Source organism: Apodemus sylvaticus, chromosome 17 (assembly GCF_947179515.1).
Source record: "Apodemus sylvaticus chromosome 17, mApoSyl1.1, whole genome shotgun sequence".
Classification (NCBI taxonomy): Eukaryota; Metazoa; Chordata; class Mammalia; order Rodentia; family Muridae; genus Apodemus; species Apodemus sylvaticus.
In genome coordinates, this window is record NC_067488.1 from 23,514,134 (window position 1) to 23,531,974 (window position 17,841).

The window sequence follows — 17,841 nt, forward strand, 5'->3', positions numbered from 1 at the left end:
TCGACATGCACCGGACGCCTGGGTGGTGGTGCATGCCTTTAATCCCAGCACTCTGGGAGGCAGAGGCAGGTGGATTTCTGAGTTCGAGGCCAGCCTGGTCTACAGAGTGAGCTCCAGGACAGCCAGGGCTACACCGAGATACCCTGTCTCCAAAAATCAAAAAAAAAAAAAAAAAAAAAAAAAAGGTTTATTAAAATCAACATGTATGGAAATGTCATAGTGAAACCCATTATTATCTGTAATTAATATAAGATAAAAAAAGGTCAGGAACCATCATAGAACAAGCTAATTAACTAGCAAGTGATCTTCCTGAGATGTCTGCTTTGGATTATAATGTGTGACAAATTTCTCTGTAGGAAAGGCCCAAGAAAATTCATTTTAGGAAAGATTCCTGTCATTAATAACCATTTCCTGTTATTAAACATATATATCACTGGGTATTGGCTCACCCCTTTCGAGTTGATCTCTGCAGATCTACAAAGATGTATTGTCTTGTAATAACTATAGAGACAAATAGATCACTATTTAAGTCTTAATGGTGATCCTATACAAATTCCTAAAATTATATCAGTGATTATTAAGCTCTTTTATAGTGGGACTGCTATTAGGTCCTTTTCTGATGGTCAAAACTGCAATAAGAAGTCTGTCAGCCTCCCATGTGTCACCAGTTAATTTCTTAGTAACTAGACTTTCTCCTACTCAGAGCACATTCCAAGGAGTTGTAAACCAATTAAGTAAAGGTCATAAAGGGAACTAACAATTTGTTATAGGTGCTAGGACTGAAGATAAAATGTTGACTGGGTTTATCTATACAAAACTTCACTAATAACTTAGAGTTATGGTTTTCATCTCACAGTGAACCTGTGGAGCTGTGACAGGTGATGGATGTTTAGCTAGATAATTACTCCTAATGGATGTGCTTGTGTAACCGTCCAGCAGCCACGGGCAAACTGGGTTTACCTGAAAGGGAGGCTGGAATTAAGGTGCGGTAGTGAGGGGAAAAGGGAGCCAAGACAAAAGTTCTGACCAAGGCTCAATGTTTAATTTTCAGTTCTGCATTTATATAGGTAAAGATCTATCCTTAGTTTCATCTGGGTTCTTGTTTCAAAACCAGTTTCAGCAAGCAGTCTTATTTTTTCAGGAATACTGTGAGTGTGGGAAACAGGAAGCTTTCACCTGGTGGGAAGACTGGGGGGGGGGGGGGGGGTCCGCAGCTGTGGCAAACAAGGTCTGATTAGCCCGCTCAACGCTGGGAAGGGTACGCGCATGTAAACATCCTCTGTTGTAAACTTCCAGTTCAATTTATGATTTGATTTTTTGTGTGTGTGCACTTGTGCTGAACTTTTTAACATGTGACCAACTTTTTAACATGTGACCATGTATTCTGAAAGATGTTTAAGCGCTGAGGAAAAAGAAAAGAGTCAGAAGAACTGAACAGAGGAGAACATTTTGGACAGAAGACAAAGACAAGTGTAGAATTTTTCCTTAACCCCTTTTTTCCATTCATTCTGTCTTTCCCCATTTTTCTTAGATAGCATTCATAGGAAACTTTTTACAACTTAGAAATAAGTGTTTAAAATCACTTTTTAGCTTTTGTTGTTGTTGTTGTTGTTGTTGTTTGGGTTTTGTTTTTGTTTTTTGCTTTTGTTTTTTTTTGTTTTTTTTTGTTTTTTTTTTTGAGAGAGGTTTCTCTGTGTAGCCCTGGCTGTCCTGGAACTCCCTCTGTAGACCAGGGGATCAAAGGCATGCGCCACCAGTGTGCCACCACTGCCCAGTTACTGCCTCACTTTTTAAAGTGTTCTTTTTCTTCCTGTGGCTTCTAGTACTAGCATGCTGAAAGTTAGATCTGCGAAGTTTCTGCTGAGATAGAACAGAGGCCATATTACTTAATCTCCCAGTGTTAGGCTACAGGTGTCAATCACCTAAGCCAGCAGCTTTTTACCCTCAGTAAGAGCGAGAAAGTTTTTAGGACTTTTTAGAAGTTATTATCAGCATTTCAGTATATCTAGAGAACTAAAACATCTGAAGACCCTCAAATTTTAAAGCAACACCAGAGTCCTTCTCTGTGCCCCCGCCACTACCCTCTCCAGGCTGGGAGGTTCCCGGCAAGTAAAATACAATATTTTTAAAAAATGAATAATAGACTTGGGTGTGTGTGTATCGTCATGATGGACAGATTGCCTAGCATGAAAAAGCTCTGGCAGGAATCCCCAGAACAGAGAAAAAAGAAAAAAAAAAAAAAAAGAATTGCCGGTGGCAGGACTTACAATCGCAGGGAGAAATAGACTCATTAGTGTCTTAATATCTTGGACTTGCCCCTCCTCTGTTGACATTGAATGACTTCAGATGAGGAGGTTCCAGTTTGCAACAAGGTTAATTCATTTATAGGGAATACATATCTTATGTATTAACCATATCTTCTGCCAAACACCATTAGGAATTTTGCTTGTCAAAATAAAATAAAATAATAAAATAAATAAATAAATAAAATTTTGCTTGTAAAACTATTACAATTTTTACCGCTAGATGGTGGTATTGCTTCATGTTTCACAGACAAATCCGCTTCATTCTTGGTAGTGGTTTGAATCTGCTTGGCCTAAAGATTGGCACTACTAGGAGGTGTGGTCTTTAAGACCCTTGTTCTAGCTGCCTGGAAGCCAGTCTTCTCCTAGAGGCCTTCCGATAAAGATATAGAATTCTCAGCTCCTCCTGCACCATGCCTGCCTGCATGCTGCCCCAATTAAATGTTGTCCTTTGCCTTGGTCATGGTGTCTCATCACAGCGATGCAAATCCTGAGACACTCTTGTTCTCTGCCATCCCAAAAAGAAAAGCCAAGCTCACGTACTGCTGCTGCTCAGCCGTAAAGGAAACATCTGTGTCACTCCCTCCAAAACACAGAAAGTCACAGGAGATGGAGTAGAAAGGCTCTGAGAACTGGAAGATGGACAGGAATGCTACGCAATGCTCTTTCCTGGATATGACATGACCATCATAATCATGAGTGTATAACAGCTACCTGAGCCAACCACCACTAACAACAAAAAAGACATGGGGTAAGAAGAGGGGTCAGCAGGAGTTGGAGACAGCAGGGAGGATGGTGGGAGTAATGGATTACAGATTTGTCCCATCATGCCTGGTTCTGACCCCTTCATCACTATTGACTTAGCTATAATTCAATTGCAGTGAAGAGACAGCATGGCCAAGCTTATAGAAGAGTGTATGGGGGCTTGCTTACAGTTTCAGAGGGTGAGCTCTTGGCTATTATGGTAGCCATGGCCCTGGAGTAATAGATGAGAGTCCATGTCTTGAGTTAATGACCACCAAGTAGAGAGAGGGACGGAGGGAGGTACCATAGGAAGGAGAATGCTAACTGGGAATGATCTAGACCTTTGAAACTTCAAGCCTCACCCCCAGTGACACAACTCCTCCACCAAGGCCGTACCTCTTAGTCTTTACCAAACAGTTTCACTAAGTCAGGACCAAGTATTCAAATACATCTTGTGGAACAAGATGTGGGTGAACATTCTCATTTAAAACACCATACTTTATAGTTTCTTGCCGAGGCCTCTGTGGTGGTTTAAATGAGATGTCATCCACGGTTGCTGATGCTGACTAGAGAGGCGTAGAAAGTGCCACCTTGATAGAGGAGGTGTGCCAATGAAGATGGGCTTTGAGGATTTAAAAGATTCTCACCATTTCTAGTTTCCTTCTCAGCTTCCTCATTGAGGTTCAAGACATGAACACTCGGTTTCTATTCCTGCCATTGCACCTACCACTTGCTACCATCATGGGATTCCTAAAAACCCCTGGAAACTTAAGCCCCGATATACTGTTCTTTCTACAGTCTTAGTCATAGTATTTAATCACAGCAATATAAAAGTAACCAATGTAGTTTCTTATTTACTGAGTCTAGCTGGAAGGTGCTATGTGATATAGGAATTTGAGAAATGCAACCATGGATCTCAAACCACTTATAATACAGAGCACAGTGAAGGAATCTGGAGATTAGAGGGTAAACAGATGCTAAAAGATGAGCCCACTGTCTTGCAGGGAGGTAAGGGTTGAAACCTTCCCTCACCTTTAGACGGACCAAAGCTCAAATTCTTATAATAAAAGGCAAGTCGACAAGTGTAAACATGATGTACTTATTTAATAAGCATTTTACACGACACGGGATCCCGTTGTGAGTGTGAACACACAGCTCACTGTCTCTGGAAATATTTAAAAAGACCAGCAAGTTCCCATGCTGGCAATTCTCTGCCCTGGCGGCCTGGCCAGCCATACTCTGGTGAGCAATGGCTGACTTCCTTTTATCTTGTGGAGACTCTGACTCAGAGCTCCACAATCCCTCCACACTGGCTACCGTGCCAGCCCCATGCTTCAAAACCCCCACAGCCTTTGTGGTGCGCCTCAGGCAAACCCACCCTTTGCTGCTGTGCCTTTCTCTCTTGAACCCAGACGAGCCACTGCATGAAGGAAAACACAACACAAACTTAGTTCAGAAACAACAGTAACTCAATCACTGGGCACAACAACTAAAATCCTAACTCGTAAGCCTTATTACATCTAAATCCTCCGGTGGCGAATCCTGATGGATCCACCACTGAAACCAGGAGACACTTGTAATTACATCTTGGCCTCACACTATCCCCGTCCAAAAAGACCTCTCTTCTGTTTCCTTTCTTCCCCTCTCCAAACAGGAAGTCCTGCCTACTTGCGCAGTGATTGGCTCCTTTATTCACTAGGGGATTGGTTCACAAGAAGGCACCTGAGCATGACTAACTCCTTGTCCCCAGCCCCTCCCAAGAGAGCAGAATTAGCATTAACATACAGACAGCACCAGGCCCAGACACAGCAGCTCTCCCTTCAAAAGCAATAAAAGATAGCTCATGCTAGAGCCAAATATGAGTAGCACAGATTTAGGCTTCCCCAAGTTTCATGTTTATACTGGCTGGTTTTGTGTGTCAACTTGACACAAGCTAGAGTCATAAGAGAGGAAAGAGCCTCAGTTGAGGAAATCCCTCTATGAGATCCAGCTGTAAGGCATTTTCTCAATTATTGTTCAATGGAGGATGGTCCAGCCCATTGTGGGTGATGAGATCTGTGGGTTCTATAAGAAAGCAGGCTGAGCAAGCCATGAGGAGCAAGCCAGTAAGCAGCACCCCTCCATGGCTTCTACATCAGGTTCTGGCTCCAGGTTCCTGCCCTGTTTGAGTTGCTATCCTGACTTCCTTCAATAATGAACAGTACTGTGGAAGCGTAAGACAAGTGTAACCCTTTCCTCCCTAACTTGCTTTTTGGTCATGGTGTTTCATCATAACTACAGAAACCCTAACTAAGACAATATCCCAATACAGAAGCAGTTTATATAACAGAACAAAGAAAGTCATAAAGACTCTTAAAATACTCCGGTAGATACATTAATTAGGTGGCTACAGCAAAAAAAAAAAAAAAAAAAAAAAAAAATATGGCAGTCTTGTTATCTGACAACTTTTAGCCTTTTGGTTGGAAAATTAAGAGTTTCGTTAATATATCCCAAAAGATTTTTATCTGTAGTCAGGGTGTAAAGTTCAACACAGAGGGGCACAAGGAATGGCTCTTGGGTGGGCTAAAGATAGCCCAAGATGAACTGTAGCAGGCTCTGGATCTGCAGCATTCTAAATCTCCAAGGTCACTGAAATTCTAGTCAGCCCATCAGCATTTGTAGACAAAGCTTCTTCCCAGGAATTCTCATTCACACTATGAATAAGAGGCCCAAATAAGAATAAGAGGTTCACAGTGTGAACCACCCACTTTTATGCTTAGGGCTGATGAAGTATACGCAGTCATTTAGCAATATAAGTTGTCAATAGGGTATAATAATTAAACAGTTGGGAGAAAGGTGACACACAGCCCAGCCCAGCCTATCTGAGCACATTCCTTTCGGCTTCTTAATGTAGTTTTAGTTTTCCTTCCTCCCGGGTATAGGATAAGGCTCCGATGATGATGTATGCATGCTCTCACCTCTCCCTCCCTCCTCCTCTCCCTCCCTCCCTCTCTCCTTCCTTCCCTCTCTCCCTCCTTCCCTCTCTCCCTCTTTCCCTCTCTCCCTCCCTCTCTTTCTTTCTTTCTTTTCTTTCTTTCTCTCTCTCTCTTTCTCTCTTTCTCTCTCTCCTTCTTTCTCTCTCCCTCCCTTTCTCCCTCTCTCCCTCTCTCTCTCCTTTCTGTGTCTCTGTGTCTTTGTGTGTATGTATGTCTGTATGCACAGACCAGAGATTAATGTTGAGTGTCTTCTCAGTTACTCTCCACTTTATTTTCCCACAGGGTCTCTCACCATCTTGGTGCTGGGGATCAAAACTTGGCTCCTCACCCTTACACGGCAAAGACTTTACCAATGATGCCATCATGCAGCTTGCTAGAACGATGGCCTTGCAGCCTATGATGGCCTTGCAGCCTACAGTTGAACAAGTAAGATCAGAGAATGTCTTTTCCTTCCTTCCTTCCTTCCTTCCTTCCTTCCTTTCTTTCTTTCCTTCTTTCTTCCTTCCATCCTTCATTTTCTTTTTTTCCTTTTCTTTTTTAAAGAATTATTAGAGGGGCTGGAGAGATAGCTCAGTGGGTAAGAGCACTGACTGCTCTTCTGAAGGTCATGAGTTCAAATCCCAGCACCCACATGGTGGCTCACAACCATCTGTAAAGAAATCTGACACCCTCTTCTGGTGTCTGAGACAATTACAGTGTACTTACATATAATAAATAAATAAATCTTTAAAAAAAAATGAACTATTAAAGAAAAGAGCCTCTTTAGGCAGGTGTGTTACCTGTCTGTATGTCTGTGTGTCGGATCTGGAACTGGAGTTGGAAACAGTTGTGAGTTGCCATGTAGGTGCTGGGAATTGAACCCAGGTCCTCTGGAAGAGTAGCCAATGCTTTTTTTTTTTTTTAAGATTTATTTATTATTATATGTAAGAACACTGTAGCTGTCTTTAGACACGGCAGATGAGGGTGTCAGATCTCATTACAGATGGTCGTGAGCCACCATGTGGTTGCTGGGATTTGAACTCAGGACCTTTGGAAGAGCAGTTCGTGCTCTTAACCACTGAACCATCTCTCCAGCCTCCAGACAGTGCTTTTAACCACTGAGCCGTCTCTCCAACATCAGAGAATTTCTTTATAGGTAGCTGTCACACATAAAGGGTAGAATTAGAGCCATGTTCCCAGGTTTTATGGCTGTCTTTGGGGAAAATGGGGCTTTGGTTTCCATGACATCCTGGGAGAAGAATAATTCTGGTTTCCCAGTCTATGTGAGGGAAGATGAGGAATAATCACCAGAAGGCCAGAAGATGGTCAGAGAAAACTAGCTTCTGAGCCCATCCCTTTCAGTTATGTTCTATCACGTTGGTTTTTCTTGTTTATTTGTTTCTGAGTAAACCCAAAATTTCACACATGCTAAGCAGCTATTCCACCACTGGGCTATGTCCCCAGCCCTCATGAGACTGTTTTAATGAAATAATTTAACTTAATCAATTAATTATAAACCACATGTAGTACCATGCCACTTGTGCTTGTTAAAATAAGTATTACTTTCAGCTGTTACATTCATGAGACTGCTTTTATATTTGTTTTGTTTTAAATCTTAGGACAGGATCTCATGTAGCCCAGACTAGCCTCAAACTCTGTGTATCCAAGGATGACTGTAGATTACTGATTCTCCTGCCTCTGCCTCCCTAGTTGCTGGGTACCTCTGCCTGGCCTTAGGGTAAGGAGCTAAAATGGACACATATGTCGGATGCACACAGGTCAAAAGATCGAAGATCTCTGGCCGTTTAACTCTCTAACTATGGTGGATGCTGAAGTTGATGGCTTCAAAAAATTATTAACTTTCTTGCTTATTCTGCGACTGAAAGCCACTGGCCTCTTTTCCCTATAACTCTCTGTTTATTTTGCTGCTTAACTCTATCTCACTGTTCTGTGCTAAAAACTCTTTCTGACTGTTCCGTGCTTCATTAAGTGCTGGGGACTTTATCGATCTGTTATTTATGTTTTAAATCTCTGTGCTTGATTAGCACTAGAAAACTTAACTCTTGCTTACTTTATAATTCTCTGTTGTGCTTGTTACGTGCTACAAAACTTCTTTTTAAACTTACTATATGTCTTAGGGTTTTACTGCCATGAACCGACACCATAACCAAGCCAACTCCTATAAGGACAACATTTAATTGGGGCTAGCTTACAGGTTCAGAGGTTCAGTCCACTATCCTCACGGTGGGAACATGGCAGCATCCAGGCAGGCATGTGGTAGGAGGAACTCAGAGTTCTACATCTTCATCTGAAGGCTGCTAGCAGAGTACTGACTTCTAGGCAGCTAGGATGAGGCCCACACACACAGTAACACACCTACTCCAACAAGGCCACAGTGCCACTCCCTGAGCCAAGCATATACAAACCATCACACTAATAATTCTCTGGCAATTAACATATGCTGTATAGCAAGGGGGAATTTAGTGGAGGAGTAATTGCTAAGATTCCTTTCTCTATTGCCCAGAAGCCTTACCTCTCGTAGGCCAGGCAAAAGGGAGATTTGGAGCAATTAACTTTTATTGAGCCAGTAGAAGGGAGTCATGCTCACAAAAAGGAAAGCTTTTATACAAGCAAATATGCATAAACACACATACATTCATACATACACATTCATTACCACATATTCATTGAGCCCAACAATCTGTCTCACCAACTTATGTTGTTGGTGTTATACACACACACATACACACACACACAGGACTATAGGCCTGTAGTATAGGCGTGTGTGTGTGTGTGTGTGTGTGTGTGTGTGTTGGATAGAGCTTTCAAAAGCCCAAGCACCAGTGCAGAAAGAACTCAGTCATTATGTGTAAAAAGTAAATTCCAATCTGTATTGCATAGAGAAAGAAAAGGCTTCTATCTTTCTATTGCTAAAAATGAATACAGCAAAAATCTTTAAGGACAAACCGATCTTACGGTAAGCAGAAGCCTGCCTGCTGCTCTCTGCTTTGCTGAATCCTGCTGTCTTTCTGTGTTCTGCTCTGCTCTCCTCATCTGCTCAGCCCCTCATCCCTGTAATGCCTCTGACTGATTCTCCTCCTGACACCTTAATTCTTCTCTCTCCTTCTGCCTTCTTAATGTCATCATTCCTGGTTTTCAGGAGAATACATCACATGGTATTCCAAAAGGTTCACAACAATTTCAAACATATATTCAAATAATAAATTGAAGAAGACGTTAAACAGAGATGCTTACATGTTTACATGAGAGTAGTTATCTAACTACTTTAGCTGTCACTAACTCCACAGGTCCCTTGAGAGTCTAAAACTATAATTCTTAGGTCTAAGTTAACATTGAAGTTTTGTATAGATAAGCCCAGTCAATATTTTTTTTCCTGTGTCCTTGCACCTACAATAAATTGTTCTTCCTTTTCCGACCTTTGGTTGATGGTTTTTACAGCCTAACAGAATGGATTGCCAAGTTGTAAATCTGTATCAATGCCTGCTTTCTACCTCAGTGAAATTAACTCGTGACACATGAAGACTAGCAAAGTTTGAATTGCAGTTTTCACATCACAGAGGGCCTTAATTCCAGCCCTTATTATAAAGGGCTCAATAATTATTAGTATGTATAAATTTAGGAATTCTTATAGCTTCATCATTGGGAATTAACAAATCATTCATTTATCTATATAGTGTCACTACGAAACAGAACATCTTCATTGATCTGCAGAAAATCTGTCCAATGGAGTGGGCTAATACCCAGGGAGTGTTATATTAATAATACAGATAGGATATGTATATCAATAGCAATAATCAATCATGAGATTTGTTTCTGAGGGCCTTGCCCCAAGAGCTCATCCATTGAAGTCTATGCAAAATGGTGGACATCTGAGGAAAGTCATCCTCTAGTCTTAGCCTCTCCTAGATGACCTCTGACACCAAGTGTGAGGAATACAGGCACGAGTAACAGGATTCAGTGCTATGGGTCAAATTCATGGCTCCCTACATCCTAGGCAAACCCTAACAGCTGAGTTACTTTACCAACCTTTAAATATGAGATATCATGGCCATTTCTACTGTCTACTACCTGTAAAGCTCTAAGCTTGCTTTTTCTCAGAGTATCCATTGAGAGAACTCCTCTGCATACAGCAGAACTTTATAGAACACAGGCATTATATCAAAATGAAACAGTTTCCTAGGCCATCTCTTGTGACCCAAAAAAGGAGGATAACTCCTTAGTTGAATCTATTTTTCACTTGAAAATCAAATTTTAATATGCAACAACCGTTCAAGTGAAATTTTCTGGACCTTGAACGTGGTTGAAGAAACTCTACAATGAAGAAGGACAAGGATGGTACGCTTACTTATAATGTAGATGGACTGGGAAGAAACAGTGGAAAAACTGTGATACACTGGGCAGTAAGAGACCCGAACTAGCTGGGCAGAGTGGCTCACATCTGTAATCCCAGGACTCAGAGGCTGAGGCCGGAGAATTCACACACACACACACACACACACACCAGCATCAGCTGCCTGGTCTACAGAGTGACTTAGGGGCTAGCCTAAACACAGAAAAGTCCCTGTCCCAAAATAAACACTCAGAAAAGACTTTACCATTGAGCTGACTTGAACTCACTGAATCCAGGCAGCCCTGGACCTTGTAATATCCATGCCTTTAGGGCTACCCCCTTTTTAATCTTGTAATAACAAAGCAAAGGCTGGATTGGAGAGCCAACTCAGAGTTAAGAGCACCGGCTACTCTTCAAGAGGTCCTGAGTTCGAGTCCCAGTAAGCACATGGTGGCTCATTACCATCTACAATGAGATCTGGTGCCCTCTTCTGGCCTACAGATGTATATGCAGATAGGTCACAGTATACATAATAAATAAATCTTGAAAGAAAGGAAAGAAGGGAGGAAGGAAGGGGGAGAGAGAGAGAGAGAGAGAGAGAGAGAGAGAGAGAGAGAGAGAGAGAGAGAGAGAGAAAGAAAGCAAGCAAGCAAAGGCTAGTATAAGCTGGTAAGACAGTATCATTTGTGGTTCTTACATAGTTCTATTCCCATTAGATGTGACCATCATATCCCCCATCTGAGGTGGACAGTTCTCAGTAGCTAGAGGCTGGAAATAGCATCTGCATCAGAGGGATTCAATGAAAACACAGTAATGCACATCAAGCACAGGACTGGCCTACTCAAGCTTCTAGACGGGGAACCTGCCCTCTGGAGAGGCAGGGTAGCTGAGAAATGACCAGCGTGGCCTCTACAACCACAAGAGTCTCACCTCTCCACCCACCACTGCTCTGCTGTGCATCATCTCTCCAAAGCCTTAGCCATGGGAGCAAAATGGGAAGAAAAGCTGTGGCTGATTCACAGGATTGAGAAATAAATGTCTAACTTATGTCACCCTTTCCCCCACATGACCAGACACAGCCGCAGTTCAGTAAATATAATCTCTTACTATCTCACTCAAAATTTTTCCCCACCCTCCCTACTTAAAGTCTTGATTCAAAATAAAAATAATACACAGGCACAGTGATCCATGCCTGTAGCCACAGCACTAAAGAGGCAGAGGCTGAGTGGGCTACCAAGTGAGATACTGTCTTAGATAAGTTAATTAATTAATGAGTTAATTAATTTGCAGATATTGACCAGGTCTAGTGGTACAGGCCTATAATACCATTATTTAGGGGGCTGAGACAATTGGTAAAGTGTTTATCTAGCATATACAAGACCCTGGGTTTGATCTCACTCCATGCAAATAAATGGATAAATGAATGGAATAACAAGCCAAGAATAATAATCAGCCTATAATCCCAACACTTGGAATCTAAGGCTGGAGGGAGGATGCCATGATTGTAAGACATGTTTAGGTTACCTACTGAGACTGTCTTTTTTTTTTCTCAATAAAGGACTTATAAAAGTATCTTATATTCACCTGATGTAACTGTCATCTCAAAAGCTTATTGTCTCAGACCATTAACCTAGTCCTGCCGTCTAGCCTCTGCTCAACCTCATCTAGAGCTAGAATGTTGTCAGCCTCTAAGACTTGCTGCTGAGTAAGTTCACCCCTTCCTAGTCCTTTCTGATCTCTGGCTAACTTATTCAGCTCAGCTGGTCTGGCTCAAACTCCTCTCCAAGCTGACTAATTCAATCTTCTTTCTCAGTCTCTGACTTTTTGCTCTGTTTGGCCTCAAACTAACTCTGGCAATATCTTCTAATCTTCTGGCTCCTTCTCATTCTCTGGCTTGTTCTGTCTTCACCTGTGTCTAGCGTGTTCTTTCTGTCTGCACGTAAAACTGCCTCCTCTTCCTTTCCTTATTTCTCTTTTCACTAACTCTTTTGTTTTATTTTGTTGGTTTTTTGGATTTGGTTTTTTCGAGACAGGGTTTCTCTGTATAGCCCTGGCTGTCCTGGAACTCACTCTGTAGACTAGGCTGGCCTCGAACTCAGAAATCCACCTGCCTCTGCCTCCCAGAGTGCTGGGATTACAGGCATGCGCCACCACCTAACTCTTAAGTAGTTTCCCTTTCCTCTCTCTTCTCGTGAAAGTGGATATATCTATTCTGTCAAGTCTTCTTCTGATTCATCATTTTGTCTGTCACTTAATTAGATATCCCTATCAAAAATGGGTCAAACTAACTTTACTTTCATTTCTTGGAATTAAAGGTGTGTTCTAAGGGCATGTGTGTGTGTGTGTGTGTGTGTGTGTGTGTGTGTGTGTGTATTCCATCCAGAGGGATTAAAGGTGGATGCTAAGGCTGAGCCAGACAACAACCAGAAACTTGCAGGGTGAGTCACCAGAGCTGGAAAAGGGGCCCTCACTTCTAATAGTTTCTACCTGCAAGGATTTGTGAAATTTCATTTAATCCACTCAATAACCAATGAGGCCAATGCTATATAGCCTTTCCCTCAGAGAACAGAACATTCTGAGAGGATAACTGACTTGCATGTGGAAGTCTGTCAGGATTTTCAGCTCTTCTGAAATCTTGGTGTGGGATTAAGTGCCACAGGCAATGCCCCTCCTGTCTTCTGTCACCAGCCACAGGCATAATTTCTTCAGGACCAGTTGTTCCAGTCATAGCCATTGATACCTATGTGTCCTCAGTAGGCAGTTCCCCCACGTGTCTGTTGGAAGAGTGACTTAAGCAGTAGAGTATGATGTGTTCCCTGTATCACATGTCAGCTTAAAGTTTAATATGTAACAGCAAATCAGCTTCAGGTAGCTACACACACACACACAAACACACACACACACACACACACACACACACACACACACGGGGCTTTCAAGAAAAATATAAAATATCCGAACACACACATAGGAAAGGTTTTCAAGAAAAAATATCTAGGCCCAACAAACAGCCTTTGGCACATAGAAGCAAGAGAATCAGGAGTTCGAGGTCAGCTTTGGCTACATGAGATATTCTGTGACGAAAATCTAAAACTAAAATAAAATGAAAAGTTACTTTCCCTTTCAGATTAGGCATTTTCCTAACCTGAAAGTTTTTAATCTTAAAATGCAGTGATTTTTTTTTATATTACAAATGTACACAATTTTGTTATTAAAGTGGATCTTCAAAACTTTGTTTATTGAACCGTTATTTCATGAATATTATGGACCATCCCTAGAACATAAAAATTACTTTTCATTGTATCAATAGATAATTGAAATCCAAAGAGCTTTAGTGACTGACATAAAATTATAAACTTGGACAATGGTAGACAAAGACCAAGATCGCATGGTTGAATGAAACACTGATGCCCTGCCCCAAATCTCAATATTCTGTGTAATAAATATAAGATTTTAAACCTGAGAACCAACACTATTGGGTGTAGTGGCAAATGCCTTTAATCCCAGCACTCTGGAGGCAGAGGCAGGCAGACCTGAGTTTGAGGTCAGCCTGGTCTCCAGAATGAGTTCCAGGATAGCCAGGCTGTACAAAGAAACCTTACCATGACAAACCAAACACAAACAAACAAACATCTGTTACTCTCATTGAGTCCAGGATATCTCCCTCTGTCACTTGATGTTTATACTATCAGTGTGGGACTCTTAGAATACACTGAGCCGAATCCTCCATCTTAGTGCACCTTTTAAAATATTGTCCGCTTATTAAAGTTACTAAACTTAAATAATTTCTTCTGGCAAAGGATTTGCCTAAGATATTCTGTTAGAGGGAATTATTTTCTTTGTGGAATGTGGCTGAGCATATTCATGGAATCTGTACAATAAGCATTGAAGTGCTGCCTAGCTCTCTAGCTGTGAAACTTAGGCAAACTATTTCATCTTTCACATTTGTGTTTGAAAGCACTGATACCTAAGAAGGTTCTGTGAGGATCAATTAACCAATACTAAAAACGTTCATGGTGTCATGTAAAGCACAAATATAAATGAATGTTCAATTTTTGTAATGCTCCAGTGAGCCTTAGAAGTGGTGGCACACGCCTGTAATCCCAGCACTTGGGAGGCAGAGGCAGGCGGATTTCTGAGTTCGAGGCCAGCCTGGTCTACAGAGTGAGTTCCAGGACAGCCAGGGCTACACAGTGAAACCCTGTCTCGAAAAACCAAAAGAAGAAGAAGAAGAGGAAGAGGAAGAGGAAGAGGAAGAAGAACAAGAAGAAGAAGAAGAAGAAGAAGAAGAAGAAGAAGAAGAAGAAGAAGAAGAAGAAGTAGTGGTCTATTCAGGGGTTAGAAAGGAGTCATGTGAATTTACCTTTGGAGGAAAAAATAGAACAGAGCATGTGTTCAGGGCTTATAATCCCAGCACTCTGGAGACTGAGGCAGGGGGATCATGGGTTTGATGCCAGCCTGGGCTACACAGCAGGATTCTATCCCAAACAATAGTTTTGATTACCAGAGAGTGGGCCTTTTCAAAGGGCGTGGTCAGGAATGCCAAGTAACAATCACAGCAGCATGTGTTTAGTTACACACTGACACTTCCTGAAGAGTGTGACAGTTATTGTAGACACTAGTGCCTGTATCTTCCAAAAGGGAAATCCAAAGATACTTCAGCAAATGTATATGACTGTGGAGACATAACCTTTCAATCAAGCTATGTGGGAGTTTACAAATGAAAAATGAAGAGACACAATGATGACCATTGTAGACCAGCTCTGCCATTCAAATGTGTTTAACCTGCCCTTCTAACGGTTTATCGTATTGCTCACTTGCTTTTGTCAGTTGAGCTGTTTTTGGCTTTAGTTTGTTTTATGAGACAAGGTATCTTTTTATCCCAGTCTGGTTCAAACTCATGACCTCCCTGCTCTATCCCCTGAGTTCTGGGAACACAAGTGTGTCACCATGCCTGCCAAGATACAATTGTTTTAAAACACAACCTAAAATTGAGAATGATTCTGCCTGCTTGCCTGAGACAAGTTACCTCACTCCTCAAGTTGCCTTCCCGCTGTAAAAGGAATGATATGGGAAAAATAAGAAGGTAACAATTTATCTGAAACACCTTTAATGCAGCAGGTGTGGACAGGCGATTAGTGTAAAGAAAGGATTAAGAACATTCAGGTAGGAAATCAAAGTGATGAAGCCAGGTTCTTAATCTTTTTGAACTCCAGGCCAGGATGCTTTATTGACTCCACCATAGATAGGGTAGTTGTATTAGGTGGTCTATCGGGAAAGAGATCAGGAAACCTGAAATGCCCTTCAGCAATGTCCTCAATTGCTTATTTTTGGAGTAAACTGGTCTCATTTTTATTCTCTACAACTCTGGTCTGGAAAATGGAGAAAAAAATGCAAAATTCCCCAGCATGAGTTTGGGAGTGAAAAAGGAAGTAGAAAAAGAGGAGAGAAATGCTCAACCTCCTGCAGAAACACAGGGCTCAGTGCCCCGCCCCGATGTTTATATTTTTCTCCTTGTTCCCGCCCCCCGACCATGAGAGCGCCCAGGCCACGCCCCCGTTCCGAAGTTCCAGGGCTGGACTCGCCGACCTCTTCAGCAGGGATTCCCTCACCAGCCAATCGCGTCTGAGCCACGGGACCGCCCGGAATAAAGATGGCCGGAGCGGCCTCGGTGAGGGCACATTGATCCAAACGCCAGGCGCACCCGCCGGGACTGCAAAGGCAGAGTGGCAACCGCGCGGTCGGGAGCATGGAAGAGGGCAGCAGCGGCGGCGGCAGTGGTGGCAGCGACAGCAACGCCGGCGTGAGTGGCGGAGCGCAGCAGAGAGAGCTGGAACGCATGGCTGAAGTCCTAGTTACCGGAGAGCAGCTCCGGTAAGGAAAGGCACTCAGTTGGTGGGCTCTCGATTGCCCTATGCCCGCCGCGGTCCGGAGCGCACAAGCCATCTGGTTCGTGGCAGGCGTGTCGCGCGGGACGCAAGGACACTTGCGAGCGCGTGGGATGGTTGGTTCGCGCCGCGCGGGTGTCTGGCTCCTGCAGCCGGGAGGCTAGAGGCTTCAGCAAGGCTGCGGGGACCGATGCCCGGAACGCGCGGTGCAGGCTGCGCCCTAGCTGGACTGCTGCAGCCCTGCGTCCCGCCGACTCGTCACCACTCAGGACGCGCAAACCCCTTGCCAGGTGTTCCTGATGATTGCCTAGCCTGCTCGCTCCAAAAGGAAGCGATATCGGATGGGACCCCAGCCCCTGCACTTCCAGATAAAAGGCGCCAGCTCCCGTGATTGCCTTCGCTTTAGCTTTTCCTTTTTCCTAGCAAGGCATACTTCCCTTCTTTGAGCCTCAATTTACTATTATGTAAAACCTGGCGGATCTCTGCGAGTCCTTTGAGGGTTTCCCAACTCTTTACCTATCCCTTAATTGGCACATTGTCAGGTGTCACTAGGGTCCGCAAGGGGGCGGGAAAGTACCTTGTTCAGTGCCCTCGTTTGGGATCCTGGAGTTGGCCGCGCACTTTTCCTAGAATTATCACTTGCCCTTCTCACAAATCCAGGAACAAGCACTTACCCCCAGGGCTCCTATGACATTCCCATCGCTTCCTGTTCCTTTTTCTTGGGCACATGCTTAAGACTTGTGCTTCCGCAGCTGCCGTCGTTGGGGGTTGTAAATCAGATTGCCACTTAATATGAATCCGGCTCTGCCAGAACTTGAACCACACGAGTCAGGTCCCACCTGACAGAAATGAACTAGTTCCCCCTAGCTTTTGGCTTGATTTTTCCGGCTTATTTCGGTTTCTAGATGGCTGTTTCAAGACTTGAAGGAGAGTATTACATAGGTCTGTGGAGGTCTGGTAAAGCACTTGGCTTTGCAGGGCTCAGTTTGAGGAAGCAGCTGTTGGCAGTCTGGATGGTAGAGTTCAGTGTGACCGAAGGAAAATTACGCATATCAGTTCCTCGTTGAATCTCAAGTGTGTGGTCAACATTGAAGGGAATTAAAAACCTGTTTTCTGTCATCGAGGGTATTTTGCAATCAAGATGATGTAAAGTTTTTTTCTGATTTAATCTGACTTTCTTAATAGTTTATTGCTTTGTTCTTTACTATATTGCTGTTTGAAAAGGCTTCACTTGGGTGAGATTCCTTGCTTTTTATTTCTTTTACAAACATCATTATGTTCCCAAATCACTTTCTCCTTTAAGATACCTGTAATGCAGTGTCGCCAGCCTCCCCAGGCTGCAGACCTGGGTGTTAGTCTCAGTCTTGATGTTCTGTTCCTCCACCATCTAGCCAAGCGTTACTCTGTTTTGAGGAAGGCTTTGAGCCTGACAGAATCCTGGCCTTGCCCTTGACTTAGCTAATGTAGCGCTTTGGAAGAGGATGATTAATAATAGAGTTTACTTGGTAATGTTGTTACAAGGATTGTGTGTCCTTAGTGCATACACTGGTGGATGCTAATTCACAACATATGGTCACTAGCCAGAGTAGCCTTGTTTGGAC

At 42.9% G+C, this 17,841-nt stretch overlaps 1 protein-coding gene across 1 annotated transcript in view; it reads left to right on the plus strand.

The window, feature by feature from the left end:
• The first annotated feature begins 15,933 nt into the window (after positions 1-15,933).
• Positions 15,934-17,841, plus strand: part of Deptor (DEP domain containing MTOR interacting protein) — a 151,599-nt gene continuing 149,691 nt past the window's right edge. The window contains exon 1 of the mRNA XM_052160713.1: positions 15,934-16,226. Within this exon, the coding sequence (XP_052016673.1) occupies positions 16,102-16,226 (125 nt within the window). The 5' untranslated portion in view covers positions 15,934-16,101. The remainder of the gene's footprint in view (positions 16,227-17,841) is intronic.